Here is a 16,372-nt window from a genome sequence, read left to right as displayed (position 1 = left end):
AATAGGATCTTTTTCTGCTTTAGGATTTCTTCTTCATGAAAAAGCAAAATAGACTGATATTTGAAAAACTCAAAGATGATGTACTTAAGACTGCAAATGCAATTTATAAATCCTACTTTAGCTTACTGAGACTAAGAAATATCTTTTATGCTGTGGGGTGACAGAGAGTCAAATTAGTGTGCCTAATTTAACTGAATATTATTTTAGAAAGTTAATATCAACTTGAATTATTTTTTGTTGAACGTATTCTTTGTTTCCCTGTGTCTATTCCAGTCACATAACTCATACATCTGTTATTCCCAGCATCGAGTCTATGATGTTTACACAGATCTCTCTGCAGGGCGTTTTGGCCTAACTGAATCCTTATTTCAACAGTATGTCCTAGTTTAATGATACTGTTACTTGAAATGCTGTCTTTTGCAAGTGTTCTTCCCCCTGGGTTTAACTCAGCCCTTCCACACTGAAATCAGAAAATCTGACCCTACTCTTAAGCAGGAGATGTTGGGAAGCGAATCCCGCTTTCTCAAGCACAGGGTTCTCAGCACTTCAGACCTGTAGAGTGGGTAATGTGACAGCTGAGATTCTGGATTTTATGAACACATTTAAATCTTAATGCAATGTCAGTACTGGTTTCTGATAATGTGTGCTAATGATCTGAAGATACAATTACTTAAAATGGCATATTAGGATTCATTCTTTTGACAAAGGTGGGGATGCTACTGTGTTCTCACTTCCATTCTTTTCTATTTGACCATCACCAGAAGAAAAATTCTTCTCCTGCAGATCCATTTTTAGGAACAAGTAATGAATATTTTAAAATCACTATTAGACATTTATGCTGAACCTTATTTGGAAAACAATATGCAGCCATTCCATATTGCAGTTTACAAGTATAACATTTTAAAGAGATTAAGGCATGCATTAAATGTTTTTCAGTGAAATTTAAGCTTCTGAACACAGAAAACTCTTTTGACAAAGGGACTTGATTTCAATTTAAGAAATCTGAACCAAACAGGTGCTTCATTCAAAAGAAATGTCACAAAGTAGCTGCTAAGTCATTTGAAGATTTAAGAAACAACAGATAATGTGGATTTTTAATTCATGAGTATTTACACATACTCAATCTGAGATTTTTCAAAGACTTAAATGTTTAAGTATCTGTAGGCAGTTTATAAATCCACACCTTAATCTCTTTCTGTTTTTAATAAGTCAGTAATACTAAATCTTTGTGCCCAATATCTAGGAACAGCTTCAAAATGTGTCAGAGTTCCTATTAATTAGCCACCTACTTCCAAAGCATTCTAAATATTGGCTAGTAGTCATTAAAAAGTTCTTCCAAGCCTTGTGATACGCTCTCATTTTCATTTTGAGAACGTAAGCAACTACAGAAAGATTCTGCTCTCACACACAAGTACAATGTGTCAGGAGTTTCCCTATTGGTATGCTCTATTTACACATGAAACTTGGGATCAGAGTGTCTAGGAATGTCCTCAGGAATTTGAGGATCATTACCAGGATTTAAAGCACAAGATTCTCCAACCCCAAACTTAACCTAATTTACTTCAATGAAGCAAATACAACACATTTGGGTTTTTAAAGACCTCTGCACACAGCATAAACTTAAAGCTTCTCTTCAGTGAGGAAACTTTTGCCATATTCATTTTCAGAGTCAAACCTTGGTGCAAGGATCTGCTTTACAAAACTGAATGACAGCTGTGGGAGCTCAAAACCTTGGAAAATCAGGCAAGAAAAAAATTGAACATAAATCCACAAAAGAACTGATTTTTTAAATCACAGAAGATATTAACATGTGACAATGTAGGACTTTCAAATGAGTAAGTGCTATTAACTATGGAGCCCACTATGAATCTGACTTGAGCTGGACTTGCTGATCCTAAATCATTTAGATTGCACAGAAAATTCCACACTCTGGTAAATAAAGTCTTGTGGTTTAGCAGACATCTAAAAAAGGGTCTTATTTTCACACACTGCAGGAAAACTTATTATGGAGTGTTGCCACATGTAAATAACTGTTAGTGGAACAAACTATTCGTGAACTAACATCATTTGGAAAATTGTATTCAATGAAAATAGAACTCCGCATTTTTTTCTCACCCACAAAAGAAGAAACATTTTAAAACATCAGTTTCTTTTGCAATACTTTGCTTGAGTCTTTACATTCTTTTTTAGAAATGCATAATCTTTCTGAATAGTCTTTCAATACCCAGAGAATCATTGTTTTTTTCAAGTTCTTTCAATATCGCAGTACCAAAGCACGTACGGACTGGAACTATATATTTTTGTAATTAATTTCCTTAAGATAATGTTAGAAACATAAGGTTCCTTAAAATATAGATGAATTTCAAGGTGAGTCTGCTAGCAGATATTATTAATGGCATATAATTTATTGTGACATGAAAACTGATCTGAAACTCATGTTATTAGCTGAGCTTTTTATAAATTATAATTGCGAACTGCTGAAAATATGTAGAAAGACCACTGATAAACTAGCTTAATCTTCAGGGCCTAGAATATCTGCATTTGCTAAATGTCCAGTATCTCTAGTCCTGCTGAATGAGTATAATACATTGGGATGTGCAGATCAGGCTTGAGTTCTAATCTTTGCATAGTATAATTCTTTCAGAACGAGTAGCATTGGAGGTAGGAAGAGGAGGTCATACAAAATAAATGTTTACTGTGGAACTTAAAAAGAAACACACTCAGGGTCATAGTATGTCATTACATAGATGCTGAACAGATTGGTTATTTAAGAAAAAAGTCCCCACCTCTGATTGTTAAACGTAAAATTTATACTTTCAACATGAAAACAGTAAGAAGTTAGCTAATATTCAACATAGTCAAACATCATTCTGTACAGCTCTAAGATGACAGCACAAACAGCATATTTTATCATCTTAAGGTCTATGAAGATTTTCATCTACACAAGACTTTCCAGGTCACCCCCATGGAAAACTAAAGAAAGTCCATGGGTAGGCTCACAATGACAAAATATTTGTGTTAATGATTATTACTAGATATTCCCCATTTATTCCCAATAACTTCATATCTTACTTTCCTCTCCCTATGTGCCTTTAAATGTTAATTAAACTTTCTAAAATGTTGCTTTTACCCATCACAACTTATGTGCTAAATTACCTAAATAAGAAGAGACAAACATAAGCATTGCATTATGAATATTATCTACTCAACAAACCAGATATTGAAAGAAGGTGAATTTACAGTACATGTTGTAATACATTTTTAATCTCCAGAAAAGCTCTGAGATAACATTGCAAATTCAAAAAGCAACACAAGGAACAGATGCAAAGTCTCATTCCTGACTTTTTTACATATCCAAAGTTGTTTAATGATAAAAGCATTTATGTGTAAAATGGCATTCACTTGTCCTTACTAAGAGTATATATGGAAGAGCCCCCTGTCAATGTACCAGTGTGCCTGTGGGAATGAAACATAAGCACAACCATCTGCAGCTGTCTAATAAGTGTTCTTCAGTGCCTAATAGCAAAGTGTCAATTCAGGGATCCTCAGATATCACAATGCATCATCTTGTCCATGCTAGTCTTACAAGTCAAACATTTAACATGTGAGAACAGTTTATTTATAATGCTATTCATTTCAGTTGAAATACCAGATATAAAACAGTTACACTACAAGCAGTCTGGGAGCATATACTTCATATAAAATGCACGAATTTCCTCTCTTTTATAAGAATCAATATTTTAAAGGATGTGCAAAATTTAACCCCTCACAGAACACACCTTAATAACATGGAAAGAATCTTTTCATATGCAAATATTTTTAGATTCTTACCTACTGTTGAACTTCTCTGGATGTTTTTCTCTCATGATATGGAATCTGTGGGCAATTGAAGCATCCTAACAGGAAAAAGAAAACCATAAATCTGTCATGATGAGAAAACTGCAAAACAGAAGACCAAAACTGTAAACAAGGCATATCTTTTGTAAGGTGTTTTGTGAACTGTCATTTTCAACAAGAGGAATACCCTTATCACTTAGAAAGCTTACAGGTACAATGTTCCAAGAATGGGATATATCTGAACTTAATTTATTACACTTGCTACAGGCTCCATTATTCCTTTTTACAAATCTGACATGATAGTTATGTTTACTGGAAGTGTCTTCCACTTTTGTACAGCAAATACCATCCAGATCGGGTGAAGGTTTACAATAAGACCATTCACAAAGTTCGTTCTTGTTGGAATACTAAATAAAAAGTCTATGAAATCTATTCATTCAGTAAAGGTGAGTGATAGATTCAGCAGACTTAATTTATATGCATATAGCTTGATATTTGCATATGGCAATTTGATAGCTTTCTCTAAAATTTGGTAGAAAATGGGAATGAAAGCCAGGAGATGCCCCATCTGCTATATGTCAGGATATGAAAACACGTGGGGGAAAAAATGGATTTTTTAATAGAAAAAACAGACTAGTTAATGAAATTAAATATATTTTATCAAAATATTTTAAAATGTAGTAAATGATGCTAATAATACATTTAAATAATGTGTATGTGAAATGAAATAGTTGTATGAAATACTTTTATGTGTATAACATTTTAAAAAGAATCAAACCATTGTGGTGGCGGGAGTTGCTGAAAATAGAGTATTTGGAACTGATGTTCTAGAATCAGTTTTCACAGCATTTTTATATCTCCTTTGCAGGTATGAAAATAATGTTTTACTCATTCTAGATCATATAATATTTATTTCACATACTAATTCATAAAAAATTTACAAACTGGGAATTAAGAAAGTAAGAAGTTTTATATTTTTTAATGTATGTATTAAATGAGGTGTGAGAGTATGAAATCTACCAAGTCTTCATTCTTGCAGGAGGCAGTAAACACAGAGAAACTCATTTGGATCATGTTCTTATAAGTATGTCTTTAAATGCTGCATATATGAGAATACAAATATGAGATGAGTCAGTTCAGTTAGTAAGAATTTTAAATTAATTCCAGTTTCCATGTAAATAGAGTTTGACAAAAACTACAAATAAAACTATCACTATAATCAACTACCACGTATATGAAAAAAATACAATATTTACCTACTTAAAAGATTATGGAAATATGAAAGCTAAGAGTTTGAGAGAAGTATTAAATTCAGTATGAAGTCTACATCGAGCAACTCTTTAAATTATTTTCAAACCATGAGAATTAGCATTTGGGGGAAAAAACAGAATTAAATACTTAAATTTTATTGTATTTCTGATTCCAAACATGATTAAAGTATTCTGTTTAAAATATTTATATTTAAACCAAGCAAAATTAATATAAATCTCAAATAAGCAAGCAAGTATTTTGTGCAGATATATAGGTATCCACTAGCATCAAACATGGCTGCAACACTTTATGACTGTGATAGTTTTTTATTTACTAGAATCTTAAGCAGGGCACTCTCTGGAGAACAGACTGGTCCAACCGTCAGGTTTGGTCTACTGGCTTGTGGGTACTTTAAAAAATAAAAGTATGAACTTTCATACCATGTCAAAGATAAAATTGTTCAGATAGATTGATACTATTTAAATAAACTTTTAAGATTACAAATAAAAAACCAATAAATAAGTCATAATATTTTACACATGCTCTATCTACATAAGGGTCTAGCATAGCATAGATTTTTTTAGACAAAACTTGCGATCGCTGATCAAATAAAATCATTTAGTGGCACCAGTAAATGTACTGGCTCCATTGAAATAGTCACTTTTATTCATGATCTTATTATGTAGTTTCTAAAGATGTATATAGTTTGTTGCTTTATGCACATCACATCATTATTTATTTATTTTTCTATTATCTTTAAGAACTGAATTGTCATTTAACACTTTACTGTTCTACAAGGAAATGACAGCAAAAAACCCTAGTGAATGAACTGGTGTTAGTCATAAAATGCCTTATTGTTCTGTCCTGTCATCCAGACTGTTATGTGAAACTTTCAGTGCAATATTCTCAAACTGCAGTCATCATTATTTTGAATTTATTTTTATATGCAATGCAATTTTATAAGGCAAATATCCACAAGTATCCGGGTGATCCCACAGTTCTTCGAGATGGATGAAATAAAGCTGACAGTAAACCCTGAGACATCACACTTCTAAACAAAGCCTGCTAAGCTGAACTAAAATAATAACTCTTGTTAACTTTAGAAAGACCCATCATTCGTACTTTATCCCACATTAGATGTGCCAACATTAGAAAATTATATTTGTTAGACAGGTCTGTATGAAAAAGAAATAAAAGGACTACTGTTGTGGTTAACTGTTAATTTTCTACACACTGAAGCAAAAGAAAAAGACAGACCCAAGATAAAACGAATAAAATAGTAGCATATTTGACAGAAACTAGGAAACACTAATCAAGGACTGTCTAATGAATGAAATGAAAAGGCTAATGCGCTTACTCATGCATAATAAATACAAGGCACAAACAAGCTGGGGATCAATGCCCACTGCAGATGGCAAACAGGCAGTTGTTTCCATGTAAGGTTGATTTGATCAAAATTTTCCCCTGCCTGAACTTTTTCTGACTCCAAAATGGATCAATTAACTTAATGAGCTAAGAGGTAAAGAAAGTAATACACAAAGCTAATTTTGATGGCCACAACACAAGACAGGCATGTCAGGCAAATTTCATACAAAAATTGTTGAAAGGCTATTTTTATTAATGGAGACCGTAAACCAGAGTGGTAACTACATACAGATAAGCTCAAAAGTAGGTGAGTTGATATAGCTTTCTTTAGTTCATACTGCCCAACTACTCTTTTGAACCCTTAACTGAGTCCAGTGGAGGGTGGCAGAGCACTGGAAGAGGCTGCCCAGGCAGGTTGTGGAGTCTTCTTCTCTGGAGATATTCAAAACCCGCCTGGACACAACCCTGTGCAACATGCTCTAGGTGAACCTGCTTTGGCAGGGGGTTGGTCTAGATGATCTCCAGAGGTCCCTTCCAACCCTTAACCATTCTGTGATTCTGTATGTGAGTCCTTAGATTCCCTAGCACAGGGACCTCTTCCCAAACATAACTCAACACTACAGGAAAATCTGAAACCAGCCCATGCTGGTTCTGTGTTAGCAAAATAATCCTTTGCTTTAGAGGAAAAAAAGAAAAGAGAAAAAAAGCAAAACTACACTATGTTTTCTGTTTTTCAAATGTCTATCATCTGTTATTTGTTAAGATAGTAGCATACAGCCTAGTATAAATAAATGAAAAACTACCAGAAAAACTGAAAGTAACAGGAACTTGAGAGGAGGCAGGAATGTAAGTTCTGTCTCCTAAGTGCTGCAGGAATTGTCAGATGCCATCCTTGAATCCTGAGGAGCAACCATTAAAAGTTTCATATTTCCGGATGACGAGAACATAGGGTCCTTCATTGTGAGCTGTTTCAGCTGCCTTTGAAATAGGATTCATTTTAGCAGACTTCATTCAGCCATTTCAAAAAGAGGCATCTAGCCTAACCTATTTAGAGCATACAACTGTTGTTGGACCAACGGAGAATTAATTTCTTTTTTGTGTCAGAAACTATATTAAAATCACCTAATTAACTATACTGAGAAACAGAGCATTATCCACATGCATGGTAAGTCGAATATTGTTTGCATATTGTTGCTTTAGTATGCTGACCTTTCCTGGTACCTGATATTGAGGATGGCCAGTAAAATGAGAAATGATCTTTGTATTTGATAATAAAACTGATGTAAAAGAGAAAACCCAGGAGTCAGTAAAGCAAAGTCACATGCTTCATGATATTACCTAGCAAGGTAACAACTGAGCAGGTTTTTTTAGAAAGGTCATTTGACAGTCAGATACTGGCTTATAATTAATATCACCTGTGGGCATTATTTCTTAATTTTTATTAATAACTTGATAGGTATGCTAGTCTGAAATACAATTTCCCAGCAGTACTATACCTGAATCTAAGTATTTCTATTTTTAAAAGTAACACACCATAAATGCACACAAACATGCCTAAAATCTGCAAGACCTTTATTATTAATAATAATCTGAGGAGGCACAATGCTGTCAGGCCTGTTGCAAGGTGAAAGGAGGAGGAAGGTCTTACGGGATCACTGTAATATGAAACTAGTACATTTCACTACACGCACGCTTCAGTCACAAAGCTCATTTTATACCTAAAGCATTGTAATATTTTTCACCAAAGCATCCAAGAACGGCGATTTTTTTCAGGAACACTTTTGCATCAAAATCAATGCTGGTACGCAAACTAATGCTGAATACAGAGCATTTAAAGCAGAACTAAGTAACTAATTAGACAATTTTGTGTTTCTGAGAATATTATATGAATATTTGAGTTGTATGCTACTATTCTAAAATACTTAATTTCTTTTTAAGATATACAATATTTTTACAGTCATTTACATGTCATATGCAATATATGACAATAACCTAGATGATAATTTCTTTGAACATTCATTTCATAGTATCACCAATCTAATCTGAAAAAAACCTACCACAGCTTGTTCTCTTTTGTATGCCTCTAGTTTAGATGGTTTCCACTCAATACCATAGCATTTTGAAAATAGAGATGAAGGAATGGGTGTTTGAGGAACACAAAATGCAGCTCATCCCAGTTCAAATTCTACAAAATTGCATACAGACTCTTAAAAAATGTACCTCTATATCTCCCAAATATTCAACCTGAATATATGTGTGATGAACATGCGGACACATACATATATATATACCCTTAATTTGAACCTGTTCGGAGTCTGAAGTAGCTGGACTATCCTTATATCTCACTCAGGTTTGTTTTAAATCCTGACAGTGAAGGTAAGATAGAGAACAGACAGAGCATATCTGAATCTACTCCTAGGAAATGGAAAAAATATTCTAATTGAACTAGGACATTTCTCAAAGTGACCTGCCAAGAAGAAAAGAAGCTTAAGTTGCTACACCTCTTTAATACCTTATGATTGACTTACACACATATATATTCATCTTTTTAATGGGTATTAGCATTACCGGAAAGCAATCTGAAGCAGTCTGTTCAGAGGAGTAACCTTATACATTGTGAATAACCTTATAGAAAGATTAATGCATTTAATATATGTCTATCTATAAGCTTGCTGTGATTAAAATTTCCATTAAATAATAATTTTTATGCTGGTGAACAAACAAATGACCAATGTGCATCTTCTTTGGATATAAATGGTCTGATTATTTTTTTCTAAGATGCTTCTTTAATTAAGGTTTAATGGATCCACAAGGCTAGGAAGCTTAAGGGGTAATTCAGCAACCTGTAATCTTTGGATCAGAATGCAAATCTAACTTGAACAAGCAGTTAGCTCACATCAGTTATTAATGTGGAATAGTACAGATGTACAAAAAAATACCATTGAAAATAGATTAAGAAAATTTTTTTGTAGTGGCTTAAGACTAAAACTTGTTTTCTAGATAAACAAACACCCTTATGATTATGCATTCCACTTTCTGCACATACTCACAAAAAGCAAAAACCACAGATACATCCTTTGGTTTAGTATTTCCCACCCCATAATAATCAAACAGTCTCAGATAAGCAAATAATATGGCTAGTACTGAACTATTTAATGACCAAGTCTAGAAAAATGTACTTAAGAAGCTTCAGGTCCTGCCTTGTTTGAATCAAGCTATCATTTCATATTTGATTCACAGATATTTTTGATTAAATTACATACACTAACCTGAGAGATGAAGTAAGAGATCTTCCAAAAAATTTCATTAATCCATTAGCTTTTGGTGAAACACTAGTTACTACAGTTGTCTTCATTTCCACTGATATTCTGAACCAGTATATCTGAGAAAGGTGATAGCTTGAGAAGGTCAGAGCAGGAAGAGATTTCAAGCTCTTTTTGATACAGCTTTACTAAAAGATAATGATAATTCACTTTCTTAAGAAAAAAATCTGAGAAAAAAAAAATCTTAGAAACTTGTGTTCCTGGTTTTCCAAGACAGTTAACTGTCAAGATAATTCAATGCATTTTGTCAGTGATATTCTTGACAGCCAGCCCTCTGATGGTCATGTTTAAATACATTTCAGCTGTATTACTAAGTCAAGTGACAGTTCATATTTTAAATATTCATTTAAGTAGGTAATATCTCTAAATCCAGGATGAAACATCAGTAACCACAGTATTTATAAATCATAGGCATAAGACCAGAGGATGGTATATCAGGAAATTGTAACAAAATATTTGGAAAAGGCCTTCAAATGTAAGCATATTTCCTCTCACTCTTCATTTGAAATCAGATCTCTGTTGAGTTTCTGACACTGTATGCACATAATTTGGTACTAGAAATGTTTCACACAGATGCAAAAGTGGAATCTAGTTTGCAGGAAAAGATGTGTTTGTGAAAAAAAAACAACCCATTCCTATGTTCTGTCTATGTATAACTCTATGACATGTGGACACGTACACAAATTGACTCATCAGAATTTACTATTGACCAGTTCATATAGGGTGACCACACGTCCCAGCTGTGTAGGGACCAGTCCAGGCTCCGCTCCTGTAAGACAAGTCTTTGTACCAGTTTCTCAAGGAGTTTCTTTGAGGAGCTATTTTAGTTTTTAGAAACTGACACTAAATTTCTATGTATCTATGTTTTTAAGTCACTAATCAAATTCAAGGACCATTAAAGAAGACTGGGAGATAAGGCAGTTAGGTTATTATCAGACTAGATGACTAAAACAAACTGTGCCCCATGACTCAATACAACGCAGAGGACATATATCCTGTAAGATGAGCTCTAATGAGGATACACTATGTCACTGAGCACATCTTCCTTTCTTTATATTTGGTCATCCTAAATTTACTGTAACTAGAGAAGGGTTCTTCTAGATCCATTCTGAGTGTTTATGTGGTCACTAAAAAGAGAAGAAGAAAAGTGATCACATGGCAATTAGCCAATACAGCCATATAGACAGTGTATTAAATATCTTGTATATCAAAAAGATTTCTGTGGTAAACCTTTAGTAGCATTTCTGATACTTGCAGATGGGGAACTATGTTGAAATTGTCCCAAATTATTCTGCACAATGAGTTTGAGCATAACACAATCAAGGACACAGCTCAGACTGAAAGCCAATCTAAGCAATAGAATGCAATGAAATTGGCTGTTGCTTTAGCTGTTCTTCAGAAACACACAGCAACGGCTCACAGATATCTTCAGTAAAAAGCACAGAAACAAAGTTTACGTTGAGAGCCTGTCTAGCTTCAAATGAATGCTTAGACTTCCATGCCCAGCACTTTTGCAGTTCTGAGGAGAGGAGAGTGAGTAATTCTCCCCAAAAAATCAATTACTAAGCATTTTTTTTTGTGAAATACTAATTATTGCCATCACACTAAAAACTTAACATAAAGAAAAAGGCCTGTTTGGGAGAAGGAATAATTGCTTGTGCACTGTCTTGAAAAATTAAACTCAACTTATTTACGGTTTGCAAACACTGTCCTAATAAAAAAAACAACACCTAAACACAAAAACTAAATCACTTTGGGTATTTTCATCTTGACCTTTGATTAAGTTGGCATTAAAGTAGTATACTCAAGGGCTAAATTTAGGCCCTTAATTTAGGTGCCTATACTGGCAGGATGATCTCTCTATCCTCCCAGTATGCTCAACAGTAAGAACAAAGCTCTTTGGAAAGGTTCTTCCAAAAGGCATGTAGGCAAGTTTCTGTTCCAAAATGTCATTTGGAAATCTTTTGTTATTAATCATACAAGAAGCTAAGCACATCTAGTTTCTTAACTTTATGAAGCTATGCCTGAAATATGACAGTTTGAGCAGTCCTCTAAATTCTTTGCTGGGGTTCAAGCCAAATCTTGTATCATCACCCATTTTATAGGTATCAAATAATGAACGTTCACCTGACTTCTCCTTAGCAACTTCCCATAACTTGTTAGTCAAAGCCTTGGCAACAGAGCCTTATAATTTTAATACATATTTATGTTATTCATTTGTTTCCATAGCAGATATTTATTTTTATAAGAAGTATGCAAACCACTGAAACGTCTCTCATTGATTTACACTCTGAAAGAATATTTTTCTCTTAATTGAAAAAGGTCACTGTTTTCCTCATTCATTATGTTTTCAATTTGAAATTTAAATTTTTGCATTAGAATATTATTTATTATCTTCCCTACTGGACAAACAAATATTCATTTGTAAAAAAACCCAACATACTCATAAATTAGGGCTAGATGTTAGATTATGTAGCTACAGATGTTTTCTCTCTCTCCACTGATTCACGACAAACTTTTAAAGATCCTCTCCCTCACATTTTTTATATAGCCTCTTTGCTCTTTCTTATAAGCCTAAAAGCAACTTTCTTGACTTTTGTTCAATATCTGCACTTGTTCCTGTGTTGCACTGATATTTTCTGAATCCTTCTACTTTATTCTCTTGTTTTTGTACTCACCTGTGTTATCCCCAACTAAGCAGTTGGGGATACAGTTATCAGACACAGGTTTTCTACATTTCCTCATAACTCAGAACTTCATTTTATAGTGTTTTTCATTCGTGTCAAGCTTCTTCCTTGGAAAGATTTCAAGATTGCCCTGTTCAACTTTTCTAATTGCATTATCATCATTGACATTCTTCACCTTCACCATCTTCTCCATTTGACCCATGGTAAATGACCCAAACTTCTGGGTTTTTCTGTCCTAAGAAAAGGATAGCTAACTTGTACGTTCCACATTATTTGATAAACAGCTCTTTAACACTAACACCAACTCTCTCTCTTTCAGGAATTTCTCTCAGAATCTTCTTCCAGAACTTCCCTCTCTGACATAATTTTCCAGGATCAGTGTCAGTGCCCTTTTCTTCTGTTCCACCCCCGTTTTTTTTTCCTGAGCTGATAAATTCACCACAACTTGTCTACCCTGCAGGAGAAGGTAAGTCCCTGCCATTACCACTGGCCTGCATATTCCAAGTATCTCCAGTGATGAAGAAGTGATGAGTTCAGAGAGTTTGTGGATGACTAAGATATTTGTTCATTGTATTCAGCATAAGAGTTATGCCTAAAAAACACCTTCCTCAGACTTACTCTTTCCACCATCTCCGAATCTACCTGGGTCCTAAGGCTAGACAGTCAGATGTGAGATCCACTTCAGATGTGAGATCCACCTATCAACAATGTACTGGCCTAGAGGCCTTTGTTTTCATTTGGGATTTCACTTTCCCTGCCTTGGAAATACTGTTCAGTCGATACTGCTTGTATGATTTTTAAACTAATTTTCCCCTTTGCTTTTGCTGCTTAGTTTTTTCTTCATATATTTTACTTCTGTAGCCTGCTATTTAAACACTCACTGAAAAATATCTGGAATGGCAGACCAAGCTCTGTTTTCTCTCATGGAATTTCGGATTGCTTAGGCTCAAATGCTGTTGGTCCAGAAGCACAGTTAATTCAAGCAGAGTCTTTAGTTTTTTGAGTTATGGCTCTCCACAATTTTATATTGCCAATCTTTCATGCAGTCTTAATCTTACCTACACCTTAAGTTTCTTGTTAAGTGAGTAGCTATAGAATATTCCAACATGGAAAGAAGACCAAGTCCTCACTGTCAAATGGCTGATGTAACTTCTAAATGACTCCATATCAAGTCCATGGAAGTGCCATGTACTGAGGGCAAACTCTTTTGTCCACAGTTTGAGTGGGTGACAGTTGCAAGGATTTTCTGTCCTTTGGCCTTCAGTTCTTGCCATCATTTGGCAATATGTCTTGGTTTGCAGTCCTGACAAAGTGTATAAGCTTCGTAATTCCCACACAGGCTTCTATGGAGGCTCCTTCAAGCTTCCTTCCTCCTTTCTCCTCTACCGATGTAGGCCACATCCTTGTACCAGTAAGCACTTGGGATCCAATTCAGACCTTGAGGGTTTGTCAAAGTATGACATAGCTGAGGGAAGGCAACAACAGCAACTGAAAAGCATGCTTGCAGGCCCTGGGTAATGCTGCCTTGGTGGGGAAAGAGTGACAAGTATATTACTCTTCAGGTGTTTAAGCATATTAAATATTTGTACAGCCTTTGAGGGCTTCCAAGTTTTGAAGAAGTAGCAGAAGAGTCTAATGGAAGTACCTACACATGGCCTGGTTCACCCTAGTGCTCACAGCTAATGAAAAAGAGCTAGATTGCCTTACAGATGAGTGAGGTCACAGGGAAAATGGCAGGAGTTTTGTATCAAACTGAGACAAACCTATTTAACAGGTAGTTTGAAAATAACTGGGCGAGTGAGAAGCCTTCAAGAGTTATGAACTAGATTCAGATGAGTTACTTGCGCCAAGCCTACCCCCACCAGTGGTTTCTCTGAGTATCCAAAAGGGTACTGCAGAAACAGAATGAAATTAAACTGTTCATAAAGGTATTAGACTGAACAGATTAGACCCTAGCAGATCATCTTGATCATACGTGGGTTTTACTGCTAGTGTTACTCAAATTTGTAACTTTAAAGTTAAATGCATACTAGTCTTCATAGACAGCGTAAGTGGTCAGACTCCTTCCTGGAGTGCAAAACCCAATCACATACTACATGGCAGTGACCAGTATTTCCACGAAAAATAGGAGGTTAATATTCTCTGAAATATACCTGCTATCCCAAAAACTTTATATAATTAATTCATACAAACAATGTTTAGTATCAATTGCTCTCAAGTTAAATAAAGCCTAGGCTCTGCATTAATGCCTATCTGAAATACAAATGAGACTAAAAAATGGAACTAGATGTCATCTTACTGAGCACTGAGGGGCTGAAAAAGATATTCTGTACAAATAATTAAATCCTCTATTCCAAAAAAACATAAAACATGCTATGGCTTATAGAAAGAAAAGCCTTTTCTGAACTTAGTATTTGGAAATATGGAAAAGTGTTAAAATATGTCCAAATATGAACGCATGTTTAGGGTAAGTGTAGTCAAATATTACAAAACTGATTCACATATATTTTCCTCCTGAAACAGATCAAGCTTCCTCTATAGCTGCTTTGAATAAATAATTTAGCTATGTAAAACATTTTACAGAGATGATCTACCTAGCATAAGGCACACAGAGGTTATGCAGCCTGGACATTAAAAGGCTTTCAGGTTAAACATATTTATTTATTCCACAGACAGGTTCTATTATGTGGTATAAAGGGAATAAGTCACAGGTTATTACCAGAATGTTGATACCTAGCAACAACAAAAAATTGTTCTTTATTGTACTGGTCACTAATGATTAAGAATTGTAAACATTTCTTTAATAAAGCTAACATGCAGTTAAAATTGGCTTCAGCTGAAAAGGAAAAAAACACCCAGCAATTTTAGAAACTACCAATTCTATATTTCACTATTGGTTTACGCAATACTATTACACTATTAAGAAATCTCACAGCAAAACAAAAAATATGGTTCTTGGTGTGGTCAGAAACCCTGGAAACTGCACCAAAGCCCTTTGTTATGATTTCACACACACAAAATTTTGAACCCAAGAAATAAAAATGTCCAAATTGCTTTAGAAGTGCTGCATCGATCCTTAAGAGAGGGCTAAAGAAATATTTTTGTTGCCTTTCACATGCCATAGATCCAAGTTTGCAGAAGACTCATGAAGAAGTCTAGAGAAGTATACGACAAGTAGAACTGAGAAATTCCTTAAATTTTCTAGCAAAAAATTCCCCCTCCCAAGTGTGCGCTTGCATAATGCTTTTTGCCTAACCATCTGGACAGGCTCAGTGCGTCACGGTTGTTTAGCAACTTACAGCTTTGATGGTAGCTTTGAATATATTATTCCAGTATCCTATTCTCAGCATCAAATTGCTTGGGAGGATTCTATATCTGCATAAAAACTCCTTGCGTAAGTCCCATTTACTCAGGATTTCCAGCACAGATGAGGTTTTCCAGAAGGCCAAGTTGTTTACACTAAATACTGGGGTACAATTCCCCAAATTAGTTATCTAGTTTACAGAGTTACTCCCCAAACAATCAAACTAAGAGCACAGAAAGCTGTAGTGCAGAGGCAGGAACAAGCAGAGAAAATAAACTCTTTAGATTCTTTCTTCTCTGAAGCCAGTATCCCTTAAAATAATGCTCTTGGTTTGAAATGAGCCATGGAATATGGAACCACGCTTATGCAAGAGATGTATTATAAATATGCAGAAATGGCAAACTATACTTTTATTTTCACATATACCACAGTTTTAACACATGACTAGAGAGCTTTGTCATTTTGAAAATCTGCTGATATGGTGATTTCAGCTCCTGCAGATCAATTCAGGAGACAACTAAAGCACATGGTCAGAGTCAGGTCCATAAAATTTCATTGCAAACAACTTGAATGGGATGGTTTCTCTGAACTCCAGGCCAGATAGT

General features: G+C 34.8%; 1 protein-coding gene across 6 annotated transcripts in view; it reads right to left on the bottom strand.

The window, feature by feature from the left end:
* The window catches only part of DGKB (diacylglycerol kinase beta), a 336,656-nt gene that overhangs the window by 145,086 nt on the left and 175,198 nt on the right, over positions 1-16,372 (bottom strand). For all 6 annotated transcript variants that reach the window (XM_068404614.1, XM_068404612.1, XM_068404613.1 and 3 more), the window contains one exon: positions 3,832-3,896. In XM_068404614.1, the coding sequence (XP_068260715.1) occupies positions 3,832-3,896 (65 nt within the window). The remainder of the gene's footprint in view (positions 1-3,831; positions 3,897-16,372) is intronic.

The sequence above is a fragment of the Nyctibius grandis genome, chromosome 7 (genome assembly GCF_013368605.1).
Source record: "Nyctibius grandis isolate bNycGra1 chromosome 7, bNycGra1.pri, whole genome shotgun sequence".
Lineage (NCBI taxonomy): Eukaryota > Metazoa > Chordata > Aves > Nyctibiiformes > Nyctibiidae > Nyctibius > Nyctibius grandis.
Note: the sequence above shows the minus strand (reverse complement) of the source record. Positions and strands in the feature narration are given on the sequence as shown.